General features: G+C 72.9%; 1 protein-coding gene across 1 annotated transcript; it reads right to left on the bottom strand.

The window, feature by feature from the left end:
- Window positions 1–457: 457 nt before the first annotated feature.
- Window positions 458–16,519, bottom strand: SPTBN2 (spectrin beta, non-erythrocytic 2). Its single transcript, XM_080609093.1, is given in 37 exon segments — window positions 458–773; window positions 775–933; window positions 1,030–1,072; window positions 1,183–1,356; window positions 2,565–2,779; window positions 2,887–2,962; window positions 3,337–3,408; window positions 3,410–3,483; window positions 3,579–3,775; window positions 3,877–3,961; window positions 4,311–4,449; window positions 4,541–4,785; window positions 4,860–5,234; window positions 5,315–5,519; window positions 5,643–5,773; window positions 5,864–6,118; window positions 6,205–6,294; window positions 6,386–6,610; window positions 6,832–7,095; window positions 7,180–7,326; window positions 7,402–7,492; window positions 7,561–7,763; window positions 7,834–8,590; window positions 8,676–8,813; window positions 8,903–9,773; window positions 9,894–10,047; window positions 10,129–10,431; window positions 10,534–10,692; window positions 10,771–10,888; window positions 10,994–11,181; window positions 11,610–11,722; window positions 11,823–11,938; window positions 12,072–12,152; window positions 12,242–12,333; window positions 12,425–12,598; window positions 13,656–13,807; window positions 16,335–16,519. Coding segments are annotated over 37 exon segments (7,101 nt in total). The 5' UTR covers window positions 16,480–16,519; the 3' UTR covers window positions 458–698.
- Window positions 16,520–16,531: the final 12 nt, after the last annotated feature.

Here is a 16,531-nt window from a genome sequence, read left to right as displayed (position 1 = left end):
ATCCATTGGGAGCCCTGCGGGGGACCTGGAGGGATCCACTGGGGTCTGACAGGGGGATCCGGGGGGATCTGGGGGGATCCACTGGGAGCCGGAGGGGGGCTGGAGAGATCCTTTGGGAGCCCTGCAGGGGGATCTGGAGGGACCCGTCGGGATCTGGCGGGGAGGCTGAAGGGCTCTCAGCCAGCGAGCCACCGGACCAGGGCGGGGAGGGATCCATGGGGGCCCTGCTGGGGGAGCGCTGGAGTGATCCACGGCGATCCACTGGGGTCCCAACCGCAGCCGCCCGTGCCCAGCTCCATCTGTCCATGTCCTGCCCCGTCCCCATCCCGTCCCCATCCCGTCCCCATCCCCATCCCGTCCCCATCCCGTCCCCATCCCGTCCCCATCCCATCCCCATCCCATCCCCATCCCATCCCCATCCCGTCCCTGTCCCCCGTTGCAGTCGCGTGCCCGCGGCTCTCTGCAGCCTCTTTCTTTATTCGGGGTAGGGGCGACGCCGCCGGCTGGGCGGCCGCTTCCTGTGAGCGTGGGGACATCACCGGGACGCGGGGGCACGCGGGGACCCCAGGGCACGGGAAGGCACGACGGCGCGGGGGGGGTCCCGCGCTCCCCCCCCCGTGCTGCCCCCAGCCGCGTCCCTCCATCAGCTCGGCCGCTTCGGGGCCCCCCCCCCGATTTTGGGCCCCCCCCCCCCGTCTCTACTTGTTCTTCTTGAAGAAGCTGAAGCGCTTCTCCCGCTCCTTCTCCTTCCCCTCGCGGGCTCGCAGCGGGGGGGGCGCCCTCGGGGGCGGGGGGCTGCGCGGGGGGCATGCTCATGGCCCTCGTCATCCCCTTGCCCCCCCCCGGCACCACCGCTGCCGCCCCCTCCCGCGGCCCCCCGGGGACCAGGGCAGCAGCCGCGTGGATCACCCGCAGCCAGGTGCTCATCTCCGCCTGCGGGAGGAGGGGGGGGGGCACACACGGTGGCACCGCTGCACACGCGTGTGCCCCCCCCCCCCCTTTTTACCCCCCCCGTGCACCCGATCTCACCTCATCCTTGGCCTGGAAGAGGTACTCCTTGCCATCGCTCAGCCTGGGGGCACGGGGACAGGGCTCAGAGGGGTCCGGACCCCCCCCGGACCCCCTTGGATGCCCCCAGGACCCCTTCTGGACCCCCCCCCCGCACCCCCCCCCCCGCCGTACCCCAGCTTGAAGACGTGCTTGCGCTTCTTGTAGTCCAGGGCGGGGTGGCAGTGGGCGCCGCGCAGGCTGGCGGGGGGCTCCCCGTGGTAGGGGGCCCCGTGGCTGGCGCTCTTGGCGTCCTTGTAGAAGCTGAGGCTGCCCCCCCGCAGCACGCAGTACACGCTCTGCCACGACCTGGGGGGGGGGCGGCGTAGTGGGGGGGGGGATTTTGGGGGGGGACGGGGTGTAACGGGGGGGGAGGGGGTGTAACGGGGGGCACGGCGGTGTAACGGGGGGCACGGCGGTGTAATGGGGGGCACGGCGGTGTAATGGGGGGGCACGGCCGTGTAATGGGGGGGCACGGCCGTGTAATGGGGGGCACGGCGGTGTAATGGGGACACGGCGGTGTAACGGGGGGCAGGGAGGTGTAATGGGGGGGCACGGTGATGTAACGGGGGGCACGGCGGTGTAATGGGGGGGCACAGCGGTGTAATGGGGGGCAGGGTGGTGTAACGGGGGGCACGGCGGTGTAACGGGGGGCAGGGCGGTGTAATGGGGGGCACGGCGGTGTAACGGGGGGGCACGGTGGTGTAACGGGGGGCACGGCGGTGTAACGGGGGGCAGGGAGGTGTAATGGGGGGGCACGGTGATGTAACGGGGGGCACGGCGGTGTAATGGGGGGCACGGCGGTGTAACGGGGGGGCACGGCGGGGTAACGGGGGGCAGGGCGGTGTAATGGGGGGGCACGGTGGTGTAATGGGGGGCACGGCGGTGTAACGGGGGGCATGGTGGTGTAATGGGGGGGCACGGTGGTGTAACAGGGGGCAGGGAGGTGTAATGGGGGGCACGGCGGGGTAATGGGGGGCACGGCGGGGTAACAGGGGGGCACGGCGGGGTAACGGGGGGCACGGCGGTGTAAGGGGGGGCGTGGTGTAGTGGGGGTGGGAACAGGGCTTAGAGGGGGGGGGCACCGCGTACGTGGGGCATATTTTAGGGGACGTGGGGCGGGTTTTGGGGTACACGGGGGGTATTTTGGGGGGGGGCGTGGGGTAATTGGGGGGGCACGGTGTGTAGGGAGGGGGGCACGGTGTATAGGGAGGGGGCCGCGGCTTAACGGGGGGGACAGGGCACGTCATGGGGGGGGTGACGCTGCGTGTGGGGGGGGACTTGGGGCGTATTTTGTGTGCGCAGGGGGCGGGGCCTGGATGGGTGTGTCCCGAGGGGGGCGGGGCTTACGGGGGCGTGTCCCCCAAGGGGGCGGGGCCTGGATGGGTGTGTCCCGAGGGGGCGGGGCTTACGGGGGCGTGTCCCCCAAGGGGGCGGGGCCTGGATGGGTGTGTCCCGAGGGGGCGGGGCTTACGGGGGCGTGTTCCCCCCCCCCCCCCCAAGGGGCGGGGCCTCACCTGTTGGGGGCCTTCTTGCCCTGCGCCTCCATCTCGTGCTTGCGGCAGAGGCCGCCCTCCAGGCTCTCGGGGGCCGGGGGGGCGCGGGGGGGCAGCGTGGCCGCGTGGGCAGGGTCGGGGGGGGCCGGGCCCCCCCGCGGGCGTCCCCGGGGAGACCCCCCCGGGCTGGGGCCTCGCTCCCGTGCCCCGTTGGTCAGCGCTGGCCCCGCTGGCACCTGCGGGGGGTGGGGGGGGGGAAAGGGGGTGTGGGTCCTTTTGGGGAGGGGGGGGGGGTGAATCTGGGGGGGGCTTGGATGATTTTTGGGGGGGGGGGGGGCTTTACCGGGGCAGCGGCGCTGTCGGGGCAGATCCCGTTCACGGCCGGCGCCTCGGGCAGGCGGCTCTGCAGGGCCGGGGCCCTGGGGGGGGCACAGGGGTGGGCAGGGGGTTGGGACCCCCCCCACTCCAAGACCCCCTCCCATGGCTCAGGACCCCGCTGGTGTCCCCTCCTTCCCCTGGACCCCATGTCCCCTCTGTATCCCCCCCCCCAAAAAAAAAACCTTACCCCATGGGCACTGCATTTCCCCCCGCTCCCAAGGGTGTTCCCTTCCCACAACCCCCCCAGATCCCCCAACCCCCCCACCCCCATCCCCCCCTCCCCATTAAGCCCCCCCAACCCCCCCACCCCCATCCCCCCCTCCCCATTAAGCCCCCCCCCAACCCCCCACCCTGCAGCGTCGCCCTCCCGTGACCCCCCCAAATCCCCGACACCCCCCCCTTCCCCCCCCCTCACCGCTGCGGCTCCCCCGTCCCCAACCCGTTCTGGGCCCCGGGGAGCACCGCGGGGACCCCCCCGGCCTCAGGCTGCGGGGGGGGGCGTGGGCGGCCGCCTCTTCCTCGCCTCCTCCTCCTCGCGCCGCCGCCGCTCCTTCTCCTCCAGCTATAAAACGGGGATGGGGGGCGCACGGGGGGGGGTGTCAGCACCCCCTTAACCCCCGAGGGGGGGGTCCCGGCCTCTCCCCCCCCCCCCCTCACCGTGGTGAGGCGCTCGAGCGCGGCGAAGCGCTCCTCCCAGGCGGCGGCCGCCTTCTGGAAGCCCTGGTGGCGCTTGATGAGGTTCTCCACCTCGGCCACGCTGCCGCCCAGCTCGGCCGAGCGCACGATGGGCTCCTGGCTGGCCAGCCAGGCCTCGGCCATGCCCGCGTCCCGCCCGAACATCAGCACCTCCAGCACTGCGGGGACACCGGGGGGGGGAGCGTGGGGCCGCTGGGGAGGGAGGCCGGGACCCCCCCCTCTTCTCCTCCCCGCCCCGGCCCCCCCGCGCCGCGCTCACCGATCTGCAGCCAGTCCATCTTCTCCTTCCAGCGCTCCCCGATGTCCTTGCGGCGCTCCTGGAGCTGCGAGAGCTTCTCCGAGATCTGGGGGCGAGCGGTGAGCGTGGGGGGGACGGGGGGGGACACAAAAACAGGGACGTGGGGACGGGGAGATGGGGATGTGGGGATGTGAGGAGGGGTCGGGGATGGGGTGTGGGAATACACGAGGGGATGGGGACAGGAGGGGATGGGGACAGGAGGGGATGGGGGCAGGAGCAGAGGAGGGGATGGGGACAAAATATGGGGACAGGAGGGGATGGGGACAAAATAGGGACAAGAGCGAACGAGGGGGGACAGGGACACGGATACGGGGACGGGGGACACGGGGAGGGGATAGAACGGGGGCAAGGACACGGGGATGGGGACACGGACGCGGACGCGGGGCCGGGGGCACCTTGTCGGCCGCGTAGTGCCCCTTGTCCAGCAGCGCGGTGCCCATGGCCACGCACGCATCGAAGCTGTCGGCCCGCGCCTCCACCTCCGCCTTGATGCTCTGGTGGTTCTTGATGACCAGGTCGGCCGAGGACACGTCCCTGCGCCACCCGCGGGGACGGGGACGGGCTCAGCACCGCCGCCGCATCCCCGTTTCCCCCCTCCTGCCTCCCCCGCGGCCGCCCCCCTCACCGCGGGCGCTCCTGGCCCTCGATCTGCAGGCGGACGCCGTCCATCCAGAGCAGCAGGTCGCGCACGGCGCGCAGGAAGCGGAACTTGTCCACGGTGTCGAGGAGCAGCCGGCGGCGGCCCTGGCTGCTGCCGCGCAGCTCGGCCCACGCCTCGCTCACCGCCCGCTCGTGCCGCCGGATGTCGGCCGCCTTCTCGCCGGCGTACGCCTTCTCCAGCCGCGCCGCGTCCTCCTGCACCTGACGGACCTGCGGGCGAAGAGGTGAGGCCGCGCCGCGCCGCGCCGTGCCGCGCCGCGCCAAACGCCGCGCCGCGGGCTCACCTGGGCGCTCAGCGCCTGGATGTCGTGCTCGTAGGTGGTGTGCATGCGCTGCATGGCCTCGGCCGTGTTCAGGTCGCGCCCCACCTCGTCCGGCAGCTGCTTCTGCTTGTGCTGCACCTGCGCCAGGGTCTCGCGGGCGTCGTGGTAGAAGCGGTGCAGCTCGTAGGAGGCCGCCAGCATCTGGGAGCGCGTGTCGATCAGCTCCAGCAGGTCGGCCCACGCCTCGTTCAGCCCGTCCTTCCACTCGGCCACCGTGGCGTTCTCCGAGTGCCCCGCCGCGATCAGCGCGTCCGCCAGCCCGTTGACGCCGTCCACGCGCTCCTGCCCGATGCTGCTCGTGTCCCGCGAGAACTCCCGGAATTTGTCCCGCAGCATCTGCCGGGGAGGTCAGCGGCACGCGTCGGGGACGCGGCGGGGCCACGGGGGGCGTCCCCGCCGCCAGCCCCGCGCCGCACCGTGACGTGCTCGTAGTCCTGGCCCAGCTCGTGGGAGGCGGCCACCACCTCCCGCTCCGAGATCCACTGCTCCAGGTCGTCTACGTCGCGCTTGAGCTGGCAGAGCCGCTGGTGCTCCTGCAGCTTGGCCCGCCGCTCCTCCGCCAGGTCCTTCAGGCTGGCGTACAGCTTGTCCACCTGGCCCTGGCGCAGCGTCAGGCGCTCGCTGCGGGCACGCCGGGCGTCAGGGGAGGGGTGGGGGCGCGCGGGGCCGGGGGACGACCCCCCCCGGGGTGAGGCGGGAGGGGAAGGGAGGCGGCAGCGGGGACGTGGGGGGGCCGGCGCCCACCTCTCGGGGTGCCCGGCGGCCACCATGTCGCGGCTCTGCACGGAGAGCTGGTGCACGGTGTGCGCGTAGTCCCGCAGCGCCTGCTCCAGCACCAGGTGCTTGCTCACCATGGCCTGGGCGCTCAGCTCGTCCTGGCAGGGCACAGCGGCTCAGGACGGGGTCCGGAGGGGGGGCACTGGGGGATACGGGACCCCCCCGACCCCCCCCCCCGGGGGCCGTACCTTGGCCTTCTCCTGGGACATCATGTGCAGCTCCTGCTCGCCCATCCAGGCCTCGGCCTCGGCGGCGTCGCAGTAGAACTGCTGGGCGGCGTGGGCGCGCTCCAGGCGCTGGTGCCGCAGGTCCGCCTGCAGCCGCAGCTCCTGCCAGGCCTCCCGCAGCTCCCGCACCCGCTCGGCCGGGCGCGCCAGCCCCCCGCGCCGCCCCAGCAGCTCCTCCACTCGCGGCTCGTGGCCCTGCAGCTCCTTCTGCAGCGTCTGCAGGAGGGGGAAGGCGACGCGAGCCTGGGTGTCCTGCCGTGGCCGGACCCCCTCCCGCAGCGCAGCGGCCCCCCCGACCCCACCTGGTTCTTCTTGATGAGCAGCTGGACCGAGGGCAGGTCCTTGCCGTGGTCGGTGGAGACGGCCAGGGGTCTGCGCTCCTTCACCCACAGCTGCGGGGACAGAGGGGTCAGGGCGACGGCGGCGGCGGCGGGACCCCCCCGGGGGGCTGCGGGGCTCCCCCCCCCCGCCCCGGCCACTCACGATCTCATCCTCCAGGTCGCGGTTGAACTGGTGCTCCTCCTTGGAGGCCAGCAGCTTGCGGCGGCGCTCGCGGAGCGGCTCCCGCAGCCCCAGGAACTGCTCCTCCACGGCGCGCACCTGCCCCTGCACCTCGGCCGCGCTGGCGTCCTCGCGGCTGAGGGCCTGCGCCTGCGCCCGGATCGCCTCCACCTCCTTCTCCCGCACGGCCGTCTGCTTCTCCAGCATCTGCACGGGGTGAGCGGCAGTGCCCCGGGGCGCCCCATCAGCTTTGCCCCCCTTCTTTCGGCTGCCCAGGTCTGCGCGCCCCTGCCCGAACCCCTGCCCCTTGTGCGTCCGACCCCGTGCGCCCAAAACCCCGCGCCCCGCGTCCCTGCGGCGATCTCGCGCCCCCCGTCTCCCCGCGCCCCGTTTCCCCGCTTCCCTCCTCCCCGTCTCCCCGCGCCGACCTGCTGCTTGTTGAGCAGGATGTTGACGCTGGTCAGGTCCTTGCCGTAGTCGTCGGAGCGCAGCTGGGCGCGCACGCCCGCCAGCCAGCCCCGCAGCGCCGCGCAGGACTGGGCGCACAGCTCGGCGCGGTTGGCGTCGAAGAGGCGCCGCGCCTTCGTCCGCGTCGTCGACTCCAGCTCGTCCCACAGCCCCCGCAGCGCCGCCAGCTTCTCCGTCACCACCGCCCCCAGCTCCGGCTTCGCCGCCGCCAGCTGCTGGCCCTCCTGGGACGGACGCTGGGGTCAGCGGGGACGCGGCGGGGGGCAGCCCGGCCCCTTCCCCCTCCCCGGCTTCGTCCCGGTCCCAACCTTGCCCATCTTGTCCAGCCAACCCTTGTTGGAGGCCAGCTCGGCGGCGAAGGCCTGGTGCTTCTGCCACTTGGTGTGCAGGTTGCGGGCTTCGTCGTAGGACACGTCCTGGGCCGTCAGCATCTTCTCGTCGATCCAGAGCGTGAGCTGCCAGGGGAGGAGCGGGGTCGGGACCGTGACACCGTGCCCCGCTCATCCTGTCCCGCCCCATCCCGTGCTCACCTCCTGCCCGTCCTGCAGGAACCGCTGCAGCTCCCAGTTGTCCCGCAGCCGCCCCAGCAGCTCCTGGGCTGCCTCCCGGTTCCTCTTGTGCCTGCAGCAGGGCCGGGGTGAGGACCGGGGGGCGCCCAGCACCCAGCGCCGGGCCGCGGGGTCCCTCACCTGCTCTCCACCGAGTCCACCGTCTCCTGCACCTTGTCGGCGTGCAGGCTGCCCTCGGCCACCAGCTTGCGGCCGGCGGCCACCAGCCCCTGCACGCGCTCGCCGCTGGCCTCCATGGTGGCCATGAAGTCCTCGTGCTTCTTGACGGAGGCCTCAGCGCCCTGCAGCGTGCTGGGCATCTCGCTGTGCGACAGGGCGTACTCCTGCGTGCAACGCGGGGCGTCACCGCCGTGCCCCGGTGCCGCCGCCGCCGCCGCCTCCCCGGCTGCTCACCTGGGTGCTGAGGACGCCCTCGACCTGCTTGGAGTCGCGGAGGAAGAGCTGGAAGGCGAAGGCTTGGGAGAGGAGGTGGTGGCGGTTCTCCCACATCCGCCCCAGCTCCTCCCAGCCCGTGTCCAGGGCCTCCAGGCGCTGGTGCAGGAAGACGTGCTGCGCGTCCGTCTGCCCCCGCGTCACCTCCCGGCCCACCGCCCGCGTGCTGCGGTAGTCGTCGCCGTAGTGGGCGATCTCCTTGCGGATGCTCTCGTGCTGGCTCAGCAGCCGCTCGGCCTCGGCCAGGGTGGCCGGCACGTCCTCGGAGGCCACGGCCGTCTGGGTGCGGGACAGCCAGGCCTGGAAGGCGGCCAGGTCCCGCAGGAAGCCCTGCAGCTTGCTGGCCTCCCCCAGCGACTCCTCGCGCCGCCGCAGGCAGCGGCACAGCTCGTCCCACACCGCCTCGATGGCCGCCAGCCGCTCCAGGATGGCGGGCGCTTGCTCCGGGTGCTCGGCCGCCAGCTTCTCCGCCTCGGCCCGCAGGTCCCGCACCTTGCCCTCGATGGCCTCCAGGTCGCGCTCCATGCCCGAGAGCTTGCGCTGCAGGGCCATCACGCCGGCCAGGTCGTTGCCCAGCCCTTGCGTCGACTCGATCACCTTCGTCTTCTCCCGCATCCACGACGTGGTCTCGTTGCACTCCAGGTGGTAGTTCTGGATGTTCAGCGCCGAGGTCAGCGCCTCCTTCTTCTGGTCGGCCAGCGCGCGGAACCGCTCCCACCTGCGCGGCAGCGGGGTCAGGGGATGGCCGAGCCCTCCTGCAGCCCCCCCTGCGTCCCGGGCCGCCCCCCCCCGGCCGCCCCCACCTGGCGTTGAGCTGCTCGCGGGTGGCCCGGATGCTCTCCTGGTTGCGCTGGTCGGTGGCCAGCAGCTGGTCGGCGATGCGGTTGACGGCGGCGACGCGGGACGCCAGGTTGTTCATCTCCGGCTCCAGCGTCTCGAACCTGCGGGCGGCGACGGACGAGGTGAGGACCCGGGCGGCCTCCGGGGGCGGGCAGGGGGGAGGCCCCGGCGGGGCGGAGGCCGCGCTCACCGTTGCTGCACCACCTCCAGGTCCTCCAGCTTGTCGGGGACGAGCAGGGCGTGCAGCCACTGCTCCTTCTCGCCCACCCAGAGCCCGCAGGCGTCCGCCTCGCTGCGCATGGTGTAGAGGCTGAGGGCGTCCTGCAGCTCCTGCCGCCGGCGCTCCGTCTGCGCCGCCAGCTCCTGGTAGCGCCGCTCCAGCACCGGCAGCCGCCCGGCCACACCGGGAGCGCCGGCGAAGGCGGGCGGCAGGGCTCCGGCTTGCTCGTGGAGGGCGGCGATGGCGGGGCGGTGGCTGCGCACCTCCTCCTGCACCTCGCGGTGCTGCCGGGCCAGGCTGCGCGTGGAGTACTCGTCGTGGCCCAGCTCGGGGCTGGAGGCCAGGCGCAGGGCGTCCTCCAGCCAGGCCTCCACGTCGGCCGCCTCCGCCTGGAACTGGAAGAGGCCGGCGGCGTCCCGCAGGCGCCGCTCGCGCTCGTCCGCCAGCTCGCCCAGCGCCCGCCAGCGCCCCTCCACTTCCCGCACGCGCTCGCCCACCTCGCGCGCCCGCGGGTGCCCCTCGCCCGCCAGCCCGCGGCCCCGCGCCAGCGCCTGCTGCAGCGGCCCCGCGCGCCCGCTCAGCTCGTCGCGGAAGGCCGCGTGCTGGCTCAGCAGGCGCAGGGAGCTGGTCAGGTCCCTGCCCACGTCCTCGGAGGAGAGGAGCCGCTCCTGCTCCCGCATCCAGGCCTCCTCCTCCCCCGTGTCCCAGAAGAACTTCCAGAAGCGCCGCGACTCCTCCAGCTTGGCCCGCCGCTGCCCCGCCAGCTCCACCAGGTCCCGGTACCGCAGCTCCAGCGTGGCCACGCGCTCCCGCACCACCTCCGGCTCGCAGGGCTTGTAGCCTGCGGGCAGCTCCGTCAGCTCCCTGCGCCTCTGCGGCTCCGGCTGCGGCCACCAGGCCGGGCTCGGGGGTCTCGGGGGGGGTGCCCTGGCCTCCCCCCGCCACCCCGGGCCGCACTCACCCTCTCCGGGCAGGGCGAAGCGCTGGGCCGCGGCGCTCACCGCCCGCACCCGCTCCGCCTGCGCCGCGATGTCGGCCTCCACCAGCGCGTGGATCTGCAGCAGGTCGTCCACCCCGTGCAGGTGCTTCCCGAAATCCTGCGACTGCAGCCGGCCCTGCGGGGGGCGGGGGGGAGAGAATAAAAAAAACGGAATCGGGGGGTGGGGGGGGCCGCCCCCTGCGCACCCGCCCGCTACCTTCATCTCCTCCATCCACCCCGCCAGGTGCGCCAGGTCCTGCAGCATCTTCTGCAGCTCGAGGTGCAGCAGCAGCCGCTCGCGGCGGGCGGCCACCAGCTGCCGCAGGAAGTCCCAGAGCCGCGCCACGTTGTCGCGGCGGGCCAGGACGCGGCGGACGTCGTGGTAGCGCTCGGCCTCCAGCTCGGCCGCCACCGCGCTCACCGCCTGCACCCGCTCGCTGTAGGCCACGATGTCGGTCTCGATGGCCTCGTGCTTGCGCACCGCCGCCTCCACGGCCGACATGTCGCTCCCAAAGTTGTCCTGGGGGGGTAAGGAGGGGACGGAAGGGGGTGAGGACGGGTGCGGGGACGCCGCCGGACGCGGCGAGGGGCGGCGGACGGGAAGGGGCGGCGGCGGCGGCACCTGGGAGACGAGGCGCTGGTTCTCGCTCAGCCACGTCTCCCGCATGGCCGCCTTGCGGTCGAAGCGAGCCGCCAGCTGCTCCAGCTTCTCCTGCCGGATCAGCTCGGTGCGCAGCGCCAGCTCCCGCTCGTGCTCCGCTTTCTCCAGCCGCTCCCAGGCCTGCGGGGACGGGCACCGGGACGGGGGTGGGGGTCGGCTCCCGGCACGGCCGCGGCGCCGCCCCCCTCCTCGCCAAACCTTGTTGATGTCGGAGATGAGCTTCCCCTCGCGCGGCACGAACACCTTCTGGTTGTTGGCGCGCATGCGGCTCTGGATGGTGAAGAGCAGCACCTCCAGGTTGCCCTTCTCCATGAACCTGGGGGCGCGGAGGCGGCGCTGAGCCCCCGGGGGGGTCCGCGGCCCTGCTGGGGCTGGGGGTGGGGCGCGGATCCCACCGGGGGCTGGGGGGGGGGGCGCTCACTTGGGGGGCTTCTCCACCGTGCGGTAGGTGTTGAAGGCCTGCAGCTGGTTCTGCACGCCGGGCAGCGCGTTGGCCAGCTGCCGGTCGTTGAGGGTGAGGATGGTCCGCTCGATCCAGCCCAGCAGCTCGCCCGCCAGCGTCTCGTACTTCTCCACCAGCTGCTCCGCCTCCAGCGCCGCGTCCAGCACCTGCGGGCGGCCGTCCCTCCGTCCGTCCGTCTGTCCGTCCGCCCGCCCGCCCATCTGCTGCCTCTCCGCTCATCCCGGCGGCCATCTGGCCGAGCCGCCCCGCCTCGCCTTCCCCGTCCAGCTGTCCGTCTGCCCGCCCGTCGCCCGCCCCCCCTTCCTCGAGCTGCTCGTCTCGTGCGTCCTCCCTCCCCCCTTGTCCGTCCGTCCACCCCTTGTCCGTCTGTCCGTCCACCCCTTGTCCGTCTGTCCGTCCATCCGCCCCCCCCCCTTGTCCGTCCGCCCGCTCGTTTCTCCATCGCTCTGCCTCCTCCCTCCCCTTCCCTCCATCCGTCCACCTGCCCCCCGCCGTCTGTCCGCCCGCTCGCCCCCCTGTCCGCCCCTCCGTCCGTCCGTCCGTCTGTCCACCCCCCGTCCGTCCGTCCGGGCACCTTCCCGATGCGCTTCCCCTCCACCGCCAGCGCCTTCATCTTGGAGAAGTAGTGGTAGAAGGTGGCCACGTAGGTGATGATGGACTTCTCGTCCGGCTGGTCCACGTTGACGTCTGGGGGCCAGGGGGTGAGTGGGGCGGCCCCACAACCCCACACCCCCCCGGGACCCCCCCGGGACCCCCCCAGGACCCCCCCCGGGACCCCCGCGCTCACCTTCGGGGTCCAGCAGCTTGGTGAGGCCCAGCTCGCGCTCGGCCAGGTTGAAGGCGCTCTGCAGGTTGTAGTGCGCGTTGCAGCGCCGCAGCACCTCCATGTCCACCAGGTCCGGCCTGGGCAGCGGCACAGCCTCGGACCCGCGTCCCCCGCCCCGCGTCCCCCGCCCCGAATCCCTGCCCCGCGTCCCCCGCCCCAAATCCCTGCCCCGCGTCCCCCGCCCCGCGGGGACGTCCTCGCGCGCCCCACCTGTGCTTGTGGATGATGGCGTTGAAGGCCAGCCCGTCCCGCCAGCTCGTGGTGAAGTTGTGCACGTTCACGTTCTGGTACCTGCCAGGGTGAGGATTCAGCCCAGGACCCCCCCCCAGGACCCCCCCGGGACCCTCGAGACGCCCCCAGGACCCCCCCCAGGCACTCACCCCGCCGTCTTCATCTGGCACCAGAGCAGCAGCGCGTCCTTGGCCGACTTCTTCTCCTTGTTGTCCTCTGTCTCCACGCTGATGTCCTGAATCTGGGGGGGCGCACGGCGCGGTGAGGAGACCCCTGCCCACCCCGGGACCCCCGGGCCGGGCATCAGGACCCCCCGGGACGGGCAGAATGACCTGGAAGCGCAGGATGATGGTCCAGACGAGGCCGAGCGTCAGGCGGTGGTTGCCGTCCACGATGTCGTGCGAGCCGACGTTCTCCAGGTGCACGCGCTGCTCCTTGAGGAACTGCAGCGCCTTGTCCACGTTCTCCAGGCAGTGGATCCGCATCCGGCCCTTGGTGGGCTTGGGCTGGCCACGGGGCGGGGGGGGGCGTGATTAATTTGGGGGGCGTGATTAATTTGGGGGGGGGGGGGGGGTCCGGGGATAGAAAGGGAGGGCCGGGGTTGGGGGCACCGCGTTAACGGGGTTGTGGGGAAGGCACCGTGGAAAAGGGGCTGGGGACGCCCAGGGGATGGGGAAGGGGACACGGAGGGGAGAGGGGGCGGGGACGCCGTGGGGACATTATGGGGACTGGGACGGGGACACCGTGGGGACGGGGACATGAAGGGGACAGGGACACCGTGGAGACTGGGACGGGGACACTGTGGGGACGGAGACACCAGGGGGATGGGGACGGGGACATGAAGGGGACAGGGACACCGTGGGGACAGGGACACCGGGAGGACGGGGACACCGGGAGGACTGGGATGAGGACACGAAGGGGACGGGGACACCGTGGGGACTGGGATGGGGACACCAGGGGGACAGGGACACCGGGGAGATGGGGATGGGGACATGAAGGGGACGGGGACACTGTGGGGACAGGGACGGGGACACTGGGGGGACGGGGACACCGGGGGGACGGGGACAGGGACATGAAGGGGATGGGGACACCATGGAGACTGGGACGGGGACACCGTGGGGACGGGGACATGAAGGGGACGGGGACACTGTGGGGACAGGGACGGGGACACTGGGGGGACGGGGACACCGGGGGGACGGGGACAGGGACATGAAGGGGATGGGGACACCATGGAGACTGGGACGGGGACACCGTGGGGATGGGGACACCAGGGAGATGGGGACAGGGACACCGGGGGGACGGGGACATGAAGGGGACGGGGACACTGTGGAGACTGGGACGGGGACACCGGGGGGACGGGGACACCGGGGGGACGGGGACACCGGGGGGACGGGGACATGAAGGGGACGGGGACATGAAGGGGACGGGGACACACCATAGGGAACATGGACACACCGTGGGGACAGGGACACCATGGGGATGGGGACACTGGGAGGAGAGGGCCCCGGGGGTCCCAGGGGCTTTGGGGAGGGGGCTGCCCGGCCGTGCCCCCCCCCCACTCACCAGCTGCTCCCCCGAGAGCACCTCGAGCAGGCGCAGCAGCATGCGGCCGTCCCGCAGGTCGCTGTAGAGGTCCCCGAGGCGGCAGGTGCCGCGCGCCAGGTGCGAGTTCACCCACTTGGTGAAGGTTTTCTTCTGCACCGCCTCCCGCTCGTCTGGGGGGGGGGGCGACACCGCCGTGAGACCCCCCCCCCAGGCAGAAATTGAGGGGGGGGAGGCACAGCAGGACCCCCGCCATGGGGGGGGGGGGCAAACAGCGCAGCACGGCGCCGGGAGAGCACCCGGGGACCCTAACCCTAATCCGAACCCTAAACTGAGCCCCCCGGGGGGGCAGCTCTGACCCACCCCCCCCGCAAGATCTCCCCCCCCCCCCCCCAATTCCATGGGGACCCCCCCCCCCCCAAAGGAGGGCGCTCGGCTCCCCGCGACGGCCGTGCCCGGCACCGGCCCCGGATTAGCAGTAAGAGGATTTGGGGCCGGGCCGTGGGGGGGCTTGGGGGCCACGGGGGGGGAGATTTGGGGGGCAGGGGGGGGCTTTGGGGGCCACGGGGGGGGGCTTTGGGGCCGTTAGGGGTGGATTTGGGGGGGGGGGCTGCAAGCACCGGGCGCTCGCAAGCCGGCTCGCACAAGCACGGGCACGCGAGCGTGAGCACGGCGCACACGCGTGTGCCCCCCCCCCTGCCCAAAAATGTGTGGCCCCCCCGAAAAAAAATGCTTGCCCCCCCCCCCCCAAAAAAAAAAGTGCCGCGGGAGAGCCGCGCGCCCGGGGGCGGGGAGCGTCACCCCACGGGCTGGGTGTGCCGGTTTCGGGGTCCGGGGGCGGCGGGGGGGGGGGGAGAGGCGGTTTCGGGGCCGCCCGTGGGAACCCAAAGGGCCCACAGGGACTGGGGGGGGGGGGCACGGGGGGGGGGGGCGGGTTCGGGGAAGCCCCCCCGAGGCGCCTGAAGGGTGTTGGGGAGAGGGGGGGGGGGCACAGGTGAGGTGTAGGGGGGGACGGGAATAAGGGGGGGGTCTTAGGGGCGGGGGGGGGGGCAGGGTGATTTTCAGTCTCTGGGGGCCGCAGAATTGACCCTATAGGGCCGGGGGGGGGCGTGAAGTGGGGCGGGGGGGGCACAGAGGGGAATTGGGGGGCGGGGGTCCTGCAGGGACTTACGGGGGGGGGGTTGGGTAGAAGGTTGGGGGGGGTCCTGGGAAGGTGGGGGGGTCCTGGGGAGGGGGGGGGGGTCCTGGGAAGGTGGGGGGGTTCTGGGGAGGGGGGGGGGGCCCCGTCGTGTCCCCCCCCCGGTCTCACCTTGCAGCTGCTTGAAGCGCCCCTCCAGGACGCCGCCGTGCGGGGCCGGGCTGGCGAAGGCGGCGGGGGACAGCGGGGGGCTGCCGGGGGGGCGCGCGGCCATGGCGGGGGGCTCGGGGCAGGGGGGGGGGCGATAAACGGGGTGGTGGGGGGGGAGGACACCCTGGGGAGGGGGGGGCAGCGGCGGCAGCAGCGCGGGGCCGGGCGGCGCCGGGCTCGGCCCAGAACCGGTCGGGCGGCGGCGGCGGGGCCACGGCGGGCGTGCGCGGGCACGAGGACGTGAGTGTGCACGGGGACACGGGGGGGGGGCACGGGGACGTGAGTGTGCACGGGGACACGGGGGGGGTGCAGGTTGGTGCAGCTGCGAGCTCGGTTGCACGCGAGCAGGCACGCGTGCGTAGGTGTGCGCGTGCACCTGCGTGTGTACGCGGCCGCGTGCGCGCGTGTGCAGGGCCCTGTGCACGGCCGTTCGCACGCGTGTGTGCGCACGCACGTCTGTCTGCGCACCCGCGGGTCCGTTTGTTACACGTGCAAGCGTGTGAGCGCACATCTACGCACACTCGCGCCTCTTGGCGCACTCACGAGTCTGTGCGCACGTCTACCCGCACGCGCACAGGTCTACGTGCACGCCTACCTGCGCGGGCACGAGTGTGTGTGCATGTACGCATCTGTCTGCACAGTCACGAGGCTGTGCACGTGCACACCCACCCGCACGTGCACGAGGCTGTGCGCGTGCACTTGTCACGCACACACAAGTCCGTTTGCACGTCTGTCCTCACACGCATCTCTGCACACTCGCGAGTCTGCGTGCGTGTGCACGGATCTGCGTGCACGTGCACGAGTCTATCCACACGTTCACACGTCTGCGTGCGTGTGCACGGATCTGCGTGCACGTGCACGAGTCTATCCACACGTGCACGAGTCTGCGTGCGTGTGCAAGGATCTGCGTGCACGTGCATGAGTCTATCCACATGTTCACGAGTCTGTGTGCGTGTGCACGAATCCGTGTGCACGTGCAGACTTGTGAACGCGTGGATAGACTCGTGCACGTGCACGGATGTATCCACACGCTCCTGAGCCTCTGCGCACGCGCACCTCTCCGCACGCGCACAGGAGTGTTTGCACACCTATCCCTACGACCCCGCGTGCACGCCTACCCACACGCGCCCCCCTCCGCGCACACGTGCGCGCATCCCGGCGCGTGCACGCGTGCAAACGGCACACACGCGCGTGCAAGCGGCCGTGCCAGTGTGCACGCACGTCCCTTTGCACACACAGAGCCGCGCTGCTTTCCGTGCCGTGCCCGCGTCCGCACGTAGGCACGCGGCGGTGCGCACGGCTGCCCGCTCACACGCGTGTGCGCGCACGCACACCCCCCCCGCCCCCCGTACCGGCCAGGGCCTTGATGCGGGAGCGCTCGAAGCGGCGCGCGGAGCTGCCCTCATGCTCCCAGTCGTCGCCGTCGTCCCAGCGGTTGTTGACGTCGCTGTACTGCTGCTGGATCTCCAGGCTGTCGTAGTCCGTCGGGGACAGCATGGCCGCGCCTGCGGGCACCGCCGTGAGGGGGGGGGGCGCGCACCGTGACACC

This window comes from Anser brachyrhynchus (genome assembly GCF_964034855.1).
Source record: "Anser brachyrhynchus genome assembly, contig: SCAFFOLD_520, whole genome shotgun sequence".
In the NCBI taxonomy this organism is placed as follows: Eukaryota; Metazoa; Chordata; class Aves; order Anseriformes; family Anatidae; genus Anser; species Anser brachyrhynchus.
The sequence above is the reverse complement of the archived record's forward strand: the minus strand, read 5'-3'. Positions and strand labels throughout refer to the sequence as shown.